This window comes from Didymosphaeria variabile (assembly GCF_027946475.1).
Source record: "Didymosphaeria variabile strain IMI 356815 chromosome Unknown scaffold_2, whole genome shotgun sequence".
Classification (NCBI taxonomy): domain Eukaryota; kingdom Fungi; phylum Ascomycota; class Dothideomycetes; order Pleosporales; family Didymosphaeriaceae; genus Didymosphaeria; species Didymosphaeria variabile.
Window position 1 is genome coordinate 197,380 of NW_026611621.1, and position 13,740 is coordinate 211,119.

The 13,740-nt window shown below is 55.8% G+C and overlaps 3 protein-coding genes across 3 annotated transcripts; all 3 read right to left on the reverse strand.

Annotated features, from left to right (window-relative positions):
• Nucleotides 1-884: 884 nt before the first annotated feature.
• Nucleotides 885-2,548, reverse strand: N0V89_001771 (uncharacterized protein; the record flags this gene model as incomplete). Its single annotated transcript, XM_056210582.1, has 2 exons — nt 885-2,452; nt 2,506-2,548. The coding sequence occupies 2 exons, from the start codon at nt 2,546-2,548 to the stop codon at nt 885-887; spliced, it is 1,611 nt and encodes a 536-aa protein (XP_056074055.1).
• Nucleotides 2,549-3,129: 581 nt separating this feature from the next.
• Nucleotides 3,130-6,395, reverse strand: N0V89_001772 (uncharacterized protein; the record flags this gene model as incomplete). Its single annotated transcript, XM_056210583.1, has 4 exons — nt 3,130-3,351; nt 3,405-4,280; nt 4,360-4,432; nt 4,477-6,395. The coding sequence occupies 4 exons, from the start codon at nt 6,393-6,395 to the stop codon at nt 3,130-3,132; spliced, it is 3,090 nt and encodes a 1,029-aa protein (XP_056074056.1).
• Nucleotides 6,396-8,395: 2,000 nt separating this feature from the next.
• On the reverse strand, nt 8,396-12,456 carry NIK1 (histidine kinase osmosensor; the record flags this gene model as incomplete). The annotated part of the gene is made up of 3 exons (XM_056210584.1): nt 8,396-8,851; nt 8,901-11,515; nt 11,568-12,456. The coding sequence occupies 3 exons, from the start codon at nt 12,454-12,456 to the stop codon at nt 8,396-8,398; spliced, it is 3,960 nt and encodes a 1,319-aa protein (XP_056074057.1).
• Between the last annotated feature and the right edge of the window lie 1,284 nt (nt 12,457-13,740).

Consider the following 13,740-nt stretch of genomic DNA (forward strand, 5'->3'; position numbering starts at 1 on the left):
ATTAAACTTGTAACCCAGGTTGGGCAAACGGTTACCGAATTCACGCTGCGGTCTCTGTAAACGGTCGGATGTCTGTCTTAACTGCATTACTTCACATAAGCAGGCCCTGCCCGTGAGGAATGTTTCTTGACTAAGTACCTTAATCGTAGTCATCGACGCCTCGGCGGTGAAGCCAGGGCATTACCACCATACCACGAGTAAAAGCCAAGAGGTTACAGCAGTGGTCGTACGTTCCTATAGCGCTGACCCGCGTTGATTGAGTGCGTGACCCAACCAATCTCCAGAACCAGAAATGTTCAGAAAGGAAAGGAGCTCACATACCTTCTTTTGTCTACAGGGTCACGCACTCATCCATCTCCGTTACCATCCATCCATTTCACTCATCTCATTCCCTCCCACACAGCACAGCACAGCACGTACTCGCCTTCCGTCCACTTCACACATACACACCACAACGCAACTTGTCAAGATCCAATCCAGATCCAGATCCAAATCGTCGTCAATAAATTAACTCAGTGTCTCTCCCCTACCCCTATTCCCCTCTCCCTCCACCCACACCACTACAACACAACACTATAATAAAGCCCATACTAAAGTCCATACCCCTCAACCACCTTACCTCCCTAGCCTGCATCTCCAACGCCTCCCTCATGCGTCCAACATACTCCCTCTCGCGTCCCCTCTCCTCCGCAACCTTCTCCCCTCAGCCCACTCCTCAACAGCATCTTCCCACCGGCTAGGCTGCCCAAAGCCGAGCAAGCCCAGCTTCCCATCGCCCGTCCAGAGGGCGAGATTATCCTGTCCGAGCGGCGCAGGAAGGGCTGAAGAAGGAGTAGTATGGAGGTGAAGGGAGGGAGAGGGATCAACCGTAGGAAGTATCTTCTTCACGATATCCCCTTGCCCAGCACCTCCTTGTCCCATTCCAGCTCCAAGCGTCGCCCCACCGCCCCGCCCCCACTCTCCACGTCGCGGGAATTAATATTCAGCGCGCGCACAGCCGCACACCCGTCTCTCTCCACCCACTTCAGGCCGCCGTCCCCATCGCTGAAAACAAGCCGCGTGCCGTGCGCTGCGACAGAGAGTAACTTCGACGCGGAGGCAGTCTGCCGATTCTGATACACCGCTTGCGCATTCCGCGTCGTGCGGGCGTCGGACGAATTAATAGAGCGCAAGGGGTCAGGACTTAAACCGTAAAGCTCGAGACTGCCTTTCCCTTTGTACTCGCCTGCCGCTATGAGGGTATGTCCCTGCGCGGTCTTCGCAGCGTGCACGGCGGCGGGGTGCGTAGAGCGCGAGACGAACGGGTAGGGCAAGGCAGCGAGACAGCTTATGCGCGCGCCGGAGTGGACTGTGCCGCGGAGGCGGGGGAAGAAGCGGCGGTCGAAGTTGAGGAGGGAGGTGAAGCGGCCGGCGAGCCAGATGTCGCCGTTAGCGTCCCACTCGCGGGAGGTGGGGAGGTGCAGGATGGAGAGGGCGCCGGGCTGCGCGAGGGAGACGTGGTCGCCGAAGTCGCCTGTTTGGAGGCGCGGGGAGAACGACGGCGAGGCGGAGGCGCCGCCTATGAGTTCGCAGCGGGAGGAGGCGGGGAGGGACGGGGGTTTTCGAGTGTCGTGCAGGTGGACGGTCCAGTTTGTGCCGACCGTCAGCGGCGTAGGGTGTCTTGCTTCTGAGAGAGCGGTGATGGGAAACGGATAGGGCGTCCGGCTCACGACCTGCAGGGTCCGAAGATCCACCTCGTTGAGCGTGTTCTGCACGGCGAAGAACCCCTTTTTCGCACGGCTGTCCACGCTCACGCACTCGACTGCCCCCGTCTCCGTCATGACGGCCCTACTCTGGCTGAGCCTCGTATCCATGTCCAGATCACTCCCCTTGTCCGGCAGCAAGCCCACCGCCGTCCTCGCAACGATGCGTCCCTGGCGTCCCTCCCGCGCAGACGCGTTCCAGATGCTGATACTCCCGTCTTCCAGCGGAGCAACCAGCTTCTCCGCCAGCCCATCATCGCCATACAATATCGCCGCGCCAGTCGCCTCATGGTGCAGATTATCGTCGCGATGCCCATGTTTGGCATCCTGAAACCAGCTCAGATTATGCGGCGCATGCCTCTGTATAAACTCGCTGTAGAAATCCACCTTCTCCCCCGGATAGCTCGGATCCCAATTCGTCAACAGCGCCGCTTTCCTCCTGCCCACATTCCTCTGCACTTGTACGTCTGCGCTCGGCGCCGTAGGATCGTGCACGCTGGTGGGAAACGCGTTTGCGACTTCGTTGGCAGCTCTGATAAGCTCCGCATAGCGTGATTCGACTTCATCCGAGGTAGGTCGCAGATCGCGGCGTCTGCGCTCGGCAGCCGAGTGTTCGAAGCAGAGCGTGCGCCATAGGTTGTTGTCGCGGGAGAGATTGAGGAATTGACGGGAGACGTATTGGAGGTTCACGAGCTGTTCGGGCTCGAGGTCTGGTGGGGCGCGTCAGTTCCGGCGAGCTGGGAGCGTTCCGAGAGAGGCTTACATTCTAGTAGGAGAAGAATTAGCTCGTCTGGAAGATGGCGCATGGTCTTAGAGATGTTCGAAGTGAACTGGAGAAGATTGCAGAGTAAGAAGAGCTTCGGACTAAGTATGGAGACAATTGCTGTGTTATCTTGAGTATCAAGGGCACCACTGCCTCGGGATTGAGGGCTAAAGGGCTGACGACATCGGAGAGGAACAACGCCCTAACCGTTATTGGTAGGCATGTTAAAGCGACCAGCGCCCTCTTTCACTCTCAAGAACACGCACTTTTCGAAAGCAACCACACAAGTCGATACTTGGAACCATGCTATGTTTCGTTCTGCGCTAATCCCGTGCTAACTATTTGTGCAGCCGCTCACACTGCCAAAACATGCCTTAACCACCCTTATACCCAGCTCACCTCCCTATGTACCGGCCCGAAGCTCCATAACACATGCGCTCCCGTCCATAAAAGAAAGGGGTATCATAACTGTGAAAGAGATGCGCCGTAGTTAAGTCCATGTAAAATGCTGCGTGAAGTCTCGTCACTCATTACAACCAAGTAGGGTGGAAATCAGGATGCATCAAAACATCCATCAACGACGTCAACATAGCGACGTAGGTGCGAAGGAAGGAGTGCAAGTGCTCACATGCCGAACAGATTGCGAAGCTCGTTGATCGACAACCTAGTAAGGCTCTTGCCGGCACGCTCATCAAGCGCCGCGCTGATGAGCTCTCGCTTGCTGTCTTGCAACTTGCAAATGCGGTCCTCAACCGTCTCGGGAACTAGCACCCTATGGACGTGAACCTCGCGCTGCTGGGGCATGCGGTGGGCGCGGTCGACGGCCTGGTCCTCGACGAACGGGTTCTACGATGTGTTAGCTTGTAAGCAATAGTAGCGCACTACAGATATCTACATACCCAGAAAGGATCAAGAATGATGACCTGAGAAGCCTTGTTCAAGTTCAAGCCCGCATTCCCAGCCTTGATGGAAACAAGCATGATATTCTCCGTCGTCTTGTCCATGAATTCGTTGACGGCTTCGATGCGATCATCGAATTTCATGCTCCCATCGTAGCGCTGGTAGTGGTACTTCTTCTTCCGAAGAGGAATCTCGATGAGGTCAAGCAACGTTGTGAAGGATGAGAAGATGAGTGTCTTCTCGGTCGGATCGTTCTCTTGGATATCGGTCAGCAGCCTCATCGTCTCATCAATCTTGGCAGAACTCTTGAACGATTTCCGGAGAAGCTTCAGATACCTCTTCTTAGCATCATGATTTCGCAGCGACAACTTCTTCAGTTGCGCAAGCGAGAGATGCTCTTTGACCTTCGCCTTGCGCTTGCCCTTTCCCTTCTTCTTGCTACGGCGAGGACCAGTGGCAGTAGAACCCTCCGCGTCGTTTTCCATCTTCACATCTTCGTCTACATCATCATCATCATCGTCGACGATGAACCCGCCGAGGGTCGGATCATTGACGTCTTCGTCATCCTCGTCCTCGCTGCTATCGCTCGCGTCGCTGTCATCGCTCACTTCACTCACTTCGCCCACTTCATCATCTCCATTGGTGCCAGTAAGCGCGCGACGAAGCTCCTCGTACTTTTCCGGGCAGAAAACTTTGCAGAAATGCCGGTAATCGGTGATTCTCTCGGAGCTCAGGCTACCGCGGCATTCGGGGCACTTCGTAGCGCCATTCTCGTTGCCGTCCTGGATGGCTCGGGTGGGATCGATTAGCTTCTGGAAACACTCGCCACAAGTATGGTGTCCGCATGGGACGATAATGGTTGGGTTGATGTCGGCCTGCACCGTTTGTTAGTCGGCTTGCTCCAAATTCGGCTTTCTTGGTGGAGGGAATACGAAAAGCTCAGGCGGTACGTACCTCGTAGCAGATGGGGCATTCGAAGCCTTCGTCGTGCTCTTTCAGGCGGTGAACTACATCCTCGCCAAGCGATCTATTGCATGTCAGCGCAGTTATTCGTCTCGAAAGTTGACTTACGCCGCGCGGCTCTTCAAGTCATCCTCGGAAATCCCTTCAGTCGACACTTGCACGCCCAGATCGTTTGCCAGGTGAGGATGGCAGCAAATTTGGCGCAAGCGTAATAACATCACCAAGATATTGGCGTAGTTGTTGCTCACCGTTCCCTTTGCGAGGTAACGATTGAGCTTAATTTGCGACCTCGTCTCGACAGCCTTGTACAGCTCGTGCTCCGCATCAGAAAACTCGACTGGTCGTACGTTGACGTGCTTCGGAGGCAAGTTGACAATAGGATGTCCGTCAACGATAGTCGTCTTCGAGCGACGTAGGGTAAAGGATTTGATCAGTGCTTGCAGGCGCAACATACCCCGCTCGTTCATATAGTCCTTGTTTGACTTCATAGGCTTGACGAAGTGGTCGTTGAAGTTAGCCCATTGTTGATACGCAGAGATGCGCAGGAATCGGAGCTGGGGGTAGAGTTCCTCGACAGAATTTTGCATAGGTGTGCCCGTCATGCACAGCCGGAACTGAGCCTGGAGAGCTGCCGCAGCCCTTGAAGTAAGGGTCGTTCGATTTTTGATATACTGAGCCTCGTCTAGGACAACACGATACCAGTAACACTCCGCCCCAAGAAGACCAAGCCTATCCTTGGCTTTGCGTGTGAATTCCGGCTCCCGGCGCTCGCGGTCATTCGCCTCCGACTCTTTTCGGGTGTCGATTTTCTTCTGTTCATGTGCCAGCGTGTTGAACGTAGTCAGCACGATGTCGTACTCGCGAAGCACGCTGAAGTCCGCCTTTCTGCCATTTCGGTGGTAAGTGTAGACGCGGAGTTGATGAGCCGGCTTCATGTGCCGTTCGATTTCCTTCTCCCACTGTCGCATTAGGGCGACAGGAGCAACGATCAAAGTGGTTTTTCTAGCTGGGTTCTCGGAGGGATTAGCTACAATCAACGAGAGACCTTCAATCGTCTTGCCAAGTCCCATCTCGTCGGCCAAGAGACTGCCTTTGCTTTGACCCTTCTCCATGTTGAGGAGCCAGGCGAGCGCTTGCTCTTGATGCGGCATCAGGGTACAGCTCATCTTCTTCGGAGTCGGCTTGCGAGGAGAGTCGTCGTGATCCTGGCTCTTGATGCCCTCGATGAGCGAGTTCACGACATCGTGGTCCGCACCTGGTGAGGGGGAAAGGGAGAGTGTCGGCCAGTTGCGGTAGACCTCGTTGTTGGGTGTGGCACCGGGGATTCCGAGATTCAGCTGTGGGGGAAGCAGAGCGTTGCGTTGTGGCAGCACAGACTGGTTGTATGCGTAACCACCGCCGGCCGGCGTTGGCGTCAGCATGAATTCGGCAAGCTCATCTCTGCCCATAACCTCTTGGACGAAGGCATCTGCTGGCTGGCTCTGAGCCTGTACCGGCTGGTACACGTGAAGCAGCTCTGGGAACGGGTCACTGAAGCCCAGGTGGTGCGGCCGCATGGGTAGCTGGTGAATGAACGGCCGATCATCTGTGAGATCGACAATATCGCCGCGGCGCTGGGGGACGCTCAGATGCGGACGCTTCGATCCTGGCCACGCGCCCGGCATGGTATCGAGGGACATTGGAGTGGCTGGACTGTTGGGGTAACTGTTACGCATGTGCTCGCTGTCGGAGAGAGAAAGCTCTCGGGGGCGCTTGCGAGACATGTCGCCCCAGTTGGTAACAGAACCAGGCGTCACAGCAGACGACTCGGCAGGCGACTGATCTGAAGCCGGAGGTGACGGGTCGGCCAGCTGGTCGGTCAGTCTATTGATGTGCTGCTCATAGTGAGCGCGGGTCTCGGGGTAGTCCGGATCGGTGTCTTCCAGCGAGTCCATGAGAGAGAAGCAAAACTCCAGCTCGCTCTCGATATTGACGGCTTCGGTCAGGTCGTAAGGAGGTGTGTAGAGGTAAGACGGCATGGCGGCCATGTTCGGTGCCTAACAGTTGCGGGGCGCCCCGCAAACAGAAGGCGCGTTCGTAGGTGAAGGTGAAGGGGAAGGCGGGATCTCGCTGGGCGGAGCTCCGCTACGCCTCACGTAGCAAGTCCAATCTTTCAGCTCTGCTAAGAGGCTGCAAGGCCAACGAAGCAATTTTAGGTAAATGGACCACGGAAACACGGGCAGCGAAGGGAAGTCTGGACGCAAAAAAAGACGGCAACCGCCTGGGTGCGCTTTTCGCCCCGAAAAGCGCAGTGACCCGAATTGGGCAGCCTCAATAAGGCGAATGTTGCAGCAATAGATGGTGCAACTGGAACCTTGGGCGCATACGAGCTTGCAGCCTCGCGGGGGTCGAGCGGCGAAGTCACGGCGGCGCGGCGGCGCGAGATTTATATAGAACGGGAGCGCGGGACTTTAGACGTCATGACCATTGGGATGGAAGGTTGAATCCGAAAGAGGCGACAGCTCGTGGTGAAAGGCGAAAGGGAACATTCACCCATGGTTTATCGATAACCTGAGGTCCGCTCAGCGCTGAGCCTTTCCGGTGAGTAGCCCCCGTGTCCCTTACTGAGTGCGTCCGCCCCGGAAAATATGGCCAACGAACGTAATTAGCAGCGCCGGGCGGCTGGAGCACAGGGTGTGTTGTCTACAAGGCTGAAGACCTGTTGCAGGACGTTGCGGCGACGTGCAGCGATGCAGCAAACAAATGGCACTTGGTGGTGCAGCGCGGTTCTCAGCGCGCGCCGTTCCCCTCATGCTTCGGAGCGCTCTCCGCCCGGATGCACGGAGACGAAAGCGCCAAAGTGCGACGCGAGATGGACGCGGGGGAGTGTGACTTGTCACAGCACGATTGATCAGTCGATAAATTATCCTCGAGTCCATAATAATAGGCTACAATGCTGAAGACTATTGTTGGAAGGCCTCAGGCTTGGGGGCGTAGGTAGCCAATGGGCGTAGTTGGCTTTTCTATCCATAGGCAAGCCAAAGGTGCTCCGCCTTCACCTGCACCTCTATCCCGACAAACATGGTCATTAGTAAAGGACGCGTGAACACTGCGTATCCGACTGGGACGCGAGATGAAAGTCCACGGTACTGGAACGCGCCGTTGCCTCGGCAGCGTAATGAACGGGCATCATCTATCTCATATGCATGTCGCCATGTCTCAAGTGTACAGCATGCAACAACCATCTATTCGAAGCAGAGAGCACTTCCTGTAATGGACCCACCAGCTTTTGAAACTTATGTCACGTAAAAGATTTATTGTCCCCCTCACTAAAGCACAACATCGTTGAGGTCGGCCTGCGTTTCTCTTTTACATGGGAAACAACACTTTTCTCAGCCTACACCGTTCTCACTGCGTTGTTGCTGTATCAACGCGTTTGGATGGTATCCAAGCATGAAATCGAGACAACACCGAATCACTTGTCCAAGACAGTAGCATAGGTCATAAGCCCTCAAAAATTCTCCCCATCCTATCCTACCCTATCCATCCTACCCTATCCATCCTACCCCATCCCCCCTAAAAACGACCGAAAGAAACCCAGCGCCAAAAATGCATACATATCCCACCCTTCTCCACGCGTGTATTTCCTCTAACAAAATAAAAAACAGGTAGAAATACGTGGTAAGAAAGTAACGAGCGCGCAACAAGGAAATGATGAAAAAAAAACTTCCCAAAGAAAACAACGCGACGCCATAAAATGATCTCTCGCGTACCGTACGGATACAACACTCGTCTCGTCTCGCACCACTCCCTCTTCAGGTCGTCTCCACACACACACAGAGCACTGGGGTATCCGCTAAAGCACACAGCACAACGCTTGCTTCGCTTCTTCACCTTCTTCACCACCTCTCCCTCCCTCCCTTCTCCCACCCAACTTTCTTTCTTTCAAACAATGCACAACACCAGCACACTACAACCCTACCCACGCAGCTGCTAACTGCTATGACTCCGTAGCAAAAGCTGCTAGCCACGAATCAGCAAATCTCTTCTAAATACACTCCCACCCCCTTTTCAGTCTTTTACTTACTCTATCTACAGGATCCGACTGATCCGCCGCCAGCAGTGACGGGCTCCCCTGCGCGGCGCCCCCGCGCTCCGTGTACCCCCTAGCCTCTATATGCGGCCTGCCGCGCACGCCCTTGGACGGCGTCCCGCCGGGACTGTGGCTGTCTTGCGGGAGCGACAGGTCGGGCGCCGTCATGTGCTCCATCGAGTGGCGCTGCTCGTGGTCGTAGAGGGTGCCCGCCATGGTGGCGCAGCGGAGGATCGTCTGGATGAGCTGGTTCTGACGGAGCGGTTTGCTGAGGTAGTCGTCCATTTGGGCGGCGAGGCACTTCTCGCGGTCGCCGACCATGGCGTGGGCGGTGAGCGCGATGACGGGCGTCGACGGGATGGCGTTTTCGCGTTCCCATTCGCGGATTTTGGCTGTCGCTTCGAAGCCACCCTAAGTCACGTTAGTCACAGAGTAGGCAGTCTAAGAGCGGCGCGCTTACCATCACAGGCATCTGCACATCCATAAGAACGCAATCGTATCGCTTTTTCTGAATGTGCTCAAACGCTTCCAGGCCATTGTTGGCCACGGTGACGCGGTGGTGGTACTTCTCCAAGATCCGGACAGCGAGCTTCTGATTGACAGCGTTATCCTCTGCTAGGAGAATGCTGAACGATTTCGAGTGGTCCGACACCAATGGGGCGGCGCGCCCATCGAGCGCAGGAATGAGGGCGTTGCCGAGATCGATTGGCAAGCAAGGTGTAGTCATGTAGCTCGAGATGCCGTTTTCAAGGGCTGAGCGAAGGCTTATTGACACGCGCGGTGTAAGCATTACCAGTGGGATATACTTAAAGCGCTCGGCAGTCCGCAGCTCCCTTGCCGTCTGTTCATTGTCGACAATAACGCAATCGAAGCCCATGTCCGCAGTAGGCTTGGCTGGAGCCGGTACTTCATCGATCGAGTTAATCACGATCGGCACGAGGTCGAGCATCTTCAGATGTTCTTCGATCTGATCGGAGAAGCGGGTATGGCCCTGGTCTACGAACAGCACAGTGTGCTTGCTGTAGGGCGCAATCTGTTGTTGGAGGGCACTCAGGTCTGGATTTCCGGCACGGACTTTACAGGTGAAGTAGAACACACTGCCCTTTCCGTAATCTGAAGTGACCCACATCCTGCCGCCCATGAGCGTGACGAGTCGTTTCGAAATGGACAAGCCCAAGCCGGTACCACCGAATTTACGTGTTGTTGATCCATCCGCCTGCTGGAAGGTATCGAAGATGAGGTTGAGTTTATCGCCATGGATTCCTATGCCAGTATCCGATACTGCGAACTGGAAGACGTATTGGCGCGCATCCTGCTCATCTTCAGCCATGGAAATGGTAACCTTGACTTCTCCGTGCTCAGTAAACTTGATAGCGTTGCCCACTAGGTTCAGGATAATCTGTCTCAACCTGAAGGAGTCACCAACAACGTAGTCAGGGACGTCGTACGAAACGTCGTAAGCGAGGTTCAATTTTCGCTCGTTTGCCCTTGTTGACAAAGACTTGAGAGCGTTGAATATGGTGCCTCGTAACGAGAACGGAATCTCTTCCATGACCATCCGATTCGCTTCGATCTTGCTGATATCCAGGATGTCATCGATGATAGTTAAGAGCTGACCGGCCAAGTTGTGGACGATAGTAAGCATCTCGCGCTGCGAATGGGTGAGGTCGGTGTCGAGAGTGAGTTGAGTCATGCCGATGATGCCGTTCATGGGCGTGCGGATCTCGTGCGACATGTTCGCCAGGAACTCAGACTTGGTCTTGTTCGCCAGCTCGGCTGCTTCCCTTGCAGCAGTATTCCTCTGGATACTCTCGCGAAGACTGGCCACCATCTGATTGATCTTCCTCTTCAGTTCGTCCATCTCACCAGATGCCTCCACGGTGATTTGCGTGAACTTGCCCTCCATGGCTGCATTAGTGATGTCGCCGAAAGCACGCACCTGCGATGTCAAGTTTTGGGCCATGGTGTTGACATCGGTCGTGATCTCTTTCCATCTTCCATCAATATCTTGAACATCGGCTTGACCACCCATCTTTCCGTCAACACCGACATCGCGAGCAACGCGTTTTACGGCTAGCGACCAGTCGTCCAAGCGGGTGACCATGTCGTTGACAGTGTCCTTTAGAAGTCGAATTTCACCCTCTGCGTCTACATGTACTCTCCTGCTCATGTCACCCTTGGCGATGGCCTGAGTGACCTCGGAGATACTTCGCACTTGCAAAGTAAGGTTCTGAGCCATGGTGTTGACGTTGTTGGTCAAATCTTTCCATTTGCCCTCCACATTATCGACTTGCGCTTGGCCGCCCAAGATACCGTCTGTGCCCACTTCGCGAGCCACCTTGCTCACTTCCTGGGCAAATGTGTTCAGACGGTCAACCATCGTGTTGATGGTGATCTTCAGAGACAGAATCTCGCCCTGGACTTCGGCCTTGACTTTCCTGCTCAAATCTCCACGCGCGACAGCAGTTGTGACTTCGGCAATTTCTCGCACTTGTGTTGTAAGGTTCATGGCCATACCGTTCACGTTCTCTGTGAGATCTTTCCAAGTTCCCTCGACACCGTGAACGGTAGCTTGGCCACCAAGTCGACCTTCCGAACCGACCTCTCGGGCAATCTTTGTGACTTCGTGTGCAAACTGCTGTAGCTGGTCCACCATCAGATTGATAGTATTCTTCAATTCCAAGATTTCACCTTTGCACTCGGCTTCGACTTTCCGTGTAAGGTTTCCTTGAGCGACGGCAGTTGTGACCTGGGCGATATCTCTGACCTGTGTTGTGAGATTCTGAGCCATAGCATTAACATTGACTGTGAGCTCGTTCCACATGCCCTGAACTCCGGCGATCTCGGCCTGGCCACCCAGTTTGCCCTCGGTGCCGACATCTCTGGCGACTTTGGTGACTTGGGTTGCAAAGGATTGCAGCTGGTCCACCATGGTATTTATCGTCTGCTGTAGCTGCAAAATTTCTCCTCTAGCGGGTCGTTCAATCTTCTTGCTCAGGTCGCCGTGCGCTACGGCAGTGGTTACTATCGCGATCTCACGGACTTGTTCGGTGAGATTCTTGGCCATCACGTTGACTGGTTTCGCGCGTCAGCCATGTTCAAAAAGCAAAACCCAACAAAGACATACCACTATCAGTAAGCTCGGCCCAAATACCGTCGACGCCAGGTAGATCTGCCTGGCCACCGAGCCTGCCCTCGGTTCCGACTTCCTTGGCCAGGAAAGTGACCTGGCTAGCAAAATCCTGCAACTGGTCCACCATGCGGTTAATAGTGCGCTTGAAAAGTGTGATCTCGGGGTCCATCTCTTTCGCGTGGATCAGAACCTTCTTGCTCAGATCGCCCATAGCGACAGCTGTAACAATGCTCCCGATTTCCCGTAGCGCCTTCTGAAAAGCCAGGTTGGCCTGCTGGTGCTTTCCAAGCTCTCGCTTGAGAGCGCCAATATCCTCGATGCCATGTGCGAATGCGGTGTTCTGGTTGTTTAATTGCTTGTTGACCTCGGCGCTCAGGTTGTCGATGTGCTCGCGCTGGTTCTTTATTTGGTCGGCCTGCTTGTTCAGGTGATCCCGCAGGTAGTTGAGCTGCTCCTCGGTGAGCGCGGCGGCAGGCTCAGCAGAGTCGGCACCGGACTCCTTCGCGGCCAGCCAGTTGCTGACCCAGGTGGCTCGCTTTTCTGATCCGCGGCGGTCTGGTGGGCCGCCGTTGCGGGCGGCGGGAGCGGAGGAAGGAGTGTACAGAAAAGGTCCGTTGGCGGGCTCCCCAGGCGTCATGGGGAATGTGTGGTTGTCTACGACATTGGCCTTGGCCTCGAGGTACTGCACGCGGGCAGCGAGGGCAGCGAGCTCTCCCTCGAGGGCAGCCTTCTCTGAGGAATCAGGGCCCGGAAGGACGACGGGACTCTGCTTTGCGCCATTTGCGGCGATCTGGGCGCGGAAGGAGGCATCGAGCCCCGGGTCGTGCGATCGTGCGAGGTTTTTGACAAAGGCTGACAGCCCTGTATAGGTTTGGGTAGCCATCGCTGATGCGAGTGAAGAATGAACGGCTAGTTGCAGCGCATGGGGAACAGAAGTAGGACGCTCAGTCTCTCGCGAACGACTGCGTCGACAGTGTGAGAACAATGAGGCTAGAGTCGCCCAACGAGAAGACGGTTATTGTGGTAGCGGACGATCGCCAGAGAGGGCTGTCGTGGTGGTTTCTGGCCAGGAGGCCCCCGCGCGTATGAAAGCAAGGTTGGCGTAGGTGCTAGGGGTAGGGGTCAGAGCAGCGAATGGCGGCGACGGAGGGAAGCGATCAATCCAGAACCATGCAGCCTGCTTCACAGAATCACGAACAGGGCTCGCGGCAGAAGGGAGAGAGAACAGAAGGCGAGCGTTAGTGAGATGCGGAGCAGCGTTGCCAGATCGGCCGATAATCTTTGTACTGTGCAGTGGTCCTAGCGAGCGCTTTCCTCTCCATCTAACGCTGCCGCTTAGCCTGCCTGCCAGCGTCGCGTTCCGCTCAGGTGGCGCAGGACGACGGGGGCTACTGGACTGGCTGCTTTGTGAGCCCAAAGGAGCTGCCGCTAGACAATGGTCAAATCTCGCATCCCACAATCCATGGCGCTGCACCTGGCATGGCTGCTCGCACGCGACGGGCGTCTCCAGCAGCGCCCGGTGATGTAATGGGCGCTGAGGCCATCCGGTCGCTCAGGACGGGACATTTGACATGGACTTTCACAGGCATGCACAGGCAAGCCGATCGCAGACCCATCGGACTCTCTGCACAGATGTACGCATGCCCTCGGATCACATGGCGGTCTGCGTGGCACGCTCGCAGCGTACGATTCAATCGAGGGCTCCCCAGCGCCTCGGCAAGAGCTGCACGTCTGCCCGCTGTTGCAAGAATAGGAGGGGGCAAATAACGGCCGGCGAGCCGTCCACACTTTGCACCCTTCGCAGCAGAAGCGCGGCGCCGTCGTGACGCTATCCAGACCCTGAGTTCCTGAGAGATTGCAGCGGGTTCCGCTCCTCTCCTCTCCGTCCGACGTCGTGGAGGCGATCCCTCCTCGACTCGGGCAGATGTGCAGCCAGTCGGCCCCCTTTGGGAGCTCGTCGAATTCCGCTGTCCCAGCTCCGCGACGCCCTCTACGCACACATCTCATCCTCTTCACCGGCGGCGTGACGCGCCCCTGTTTGATCGACACTCACGGCCTACACACCACATCGTGGAGATTGAGACTTCCCGATCAGCATGCAGTTCTGTTTCAACTCTACTCCGTTTCTTGAGCGCCTGAGCCTGCTGCCGTGCCCTCGTATCTACAG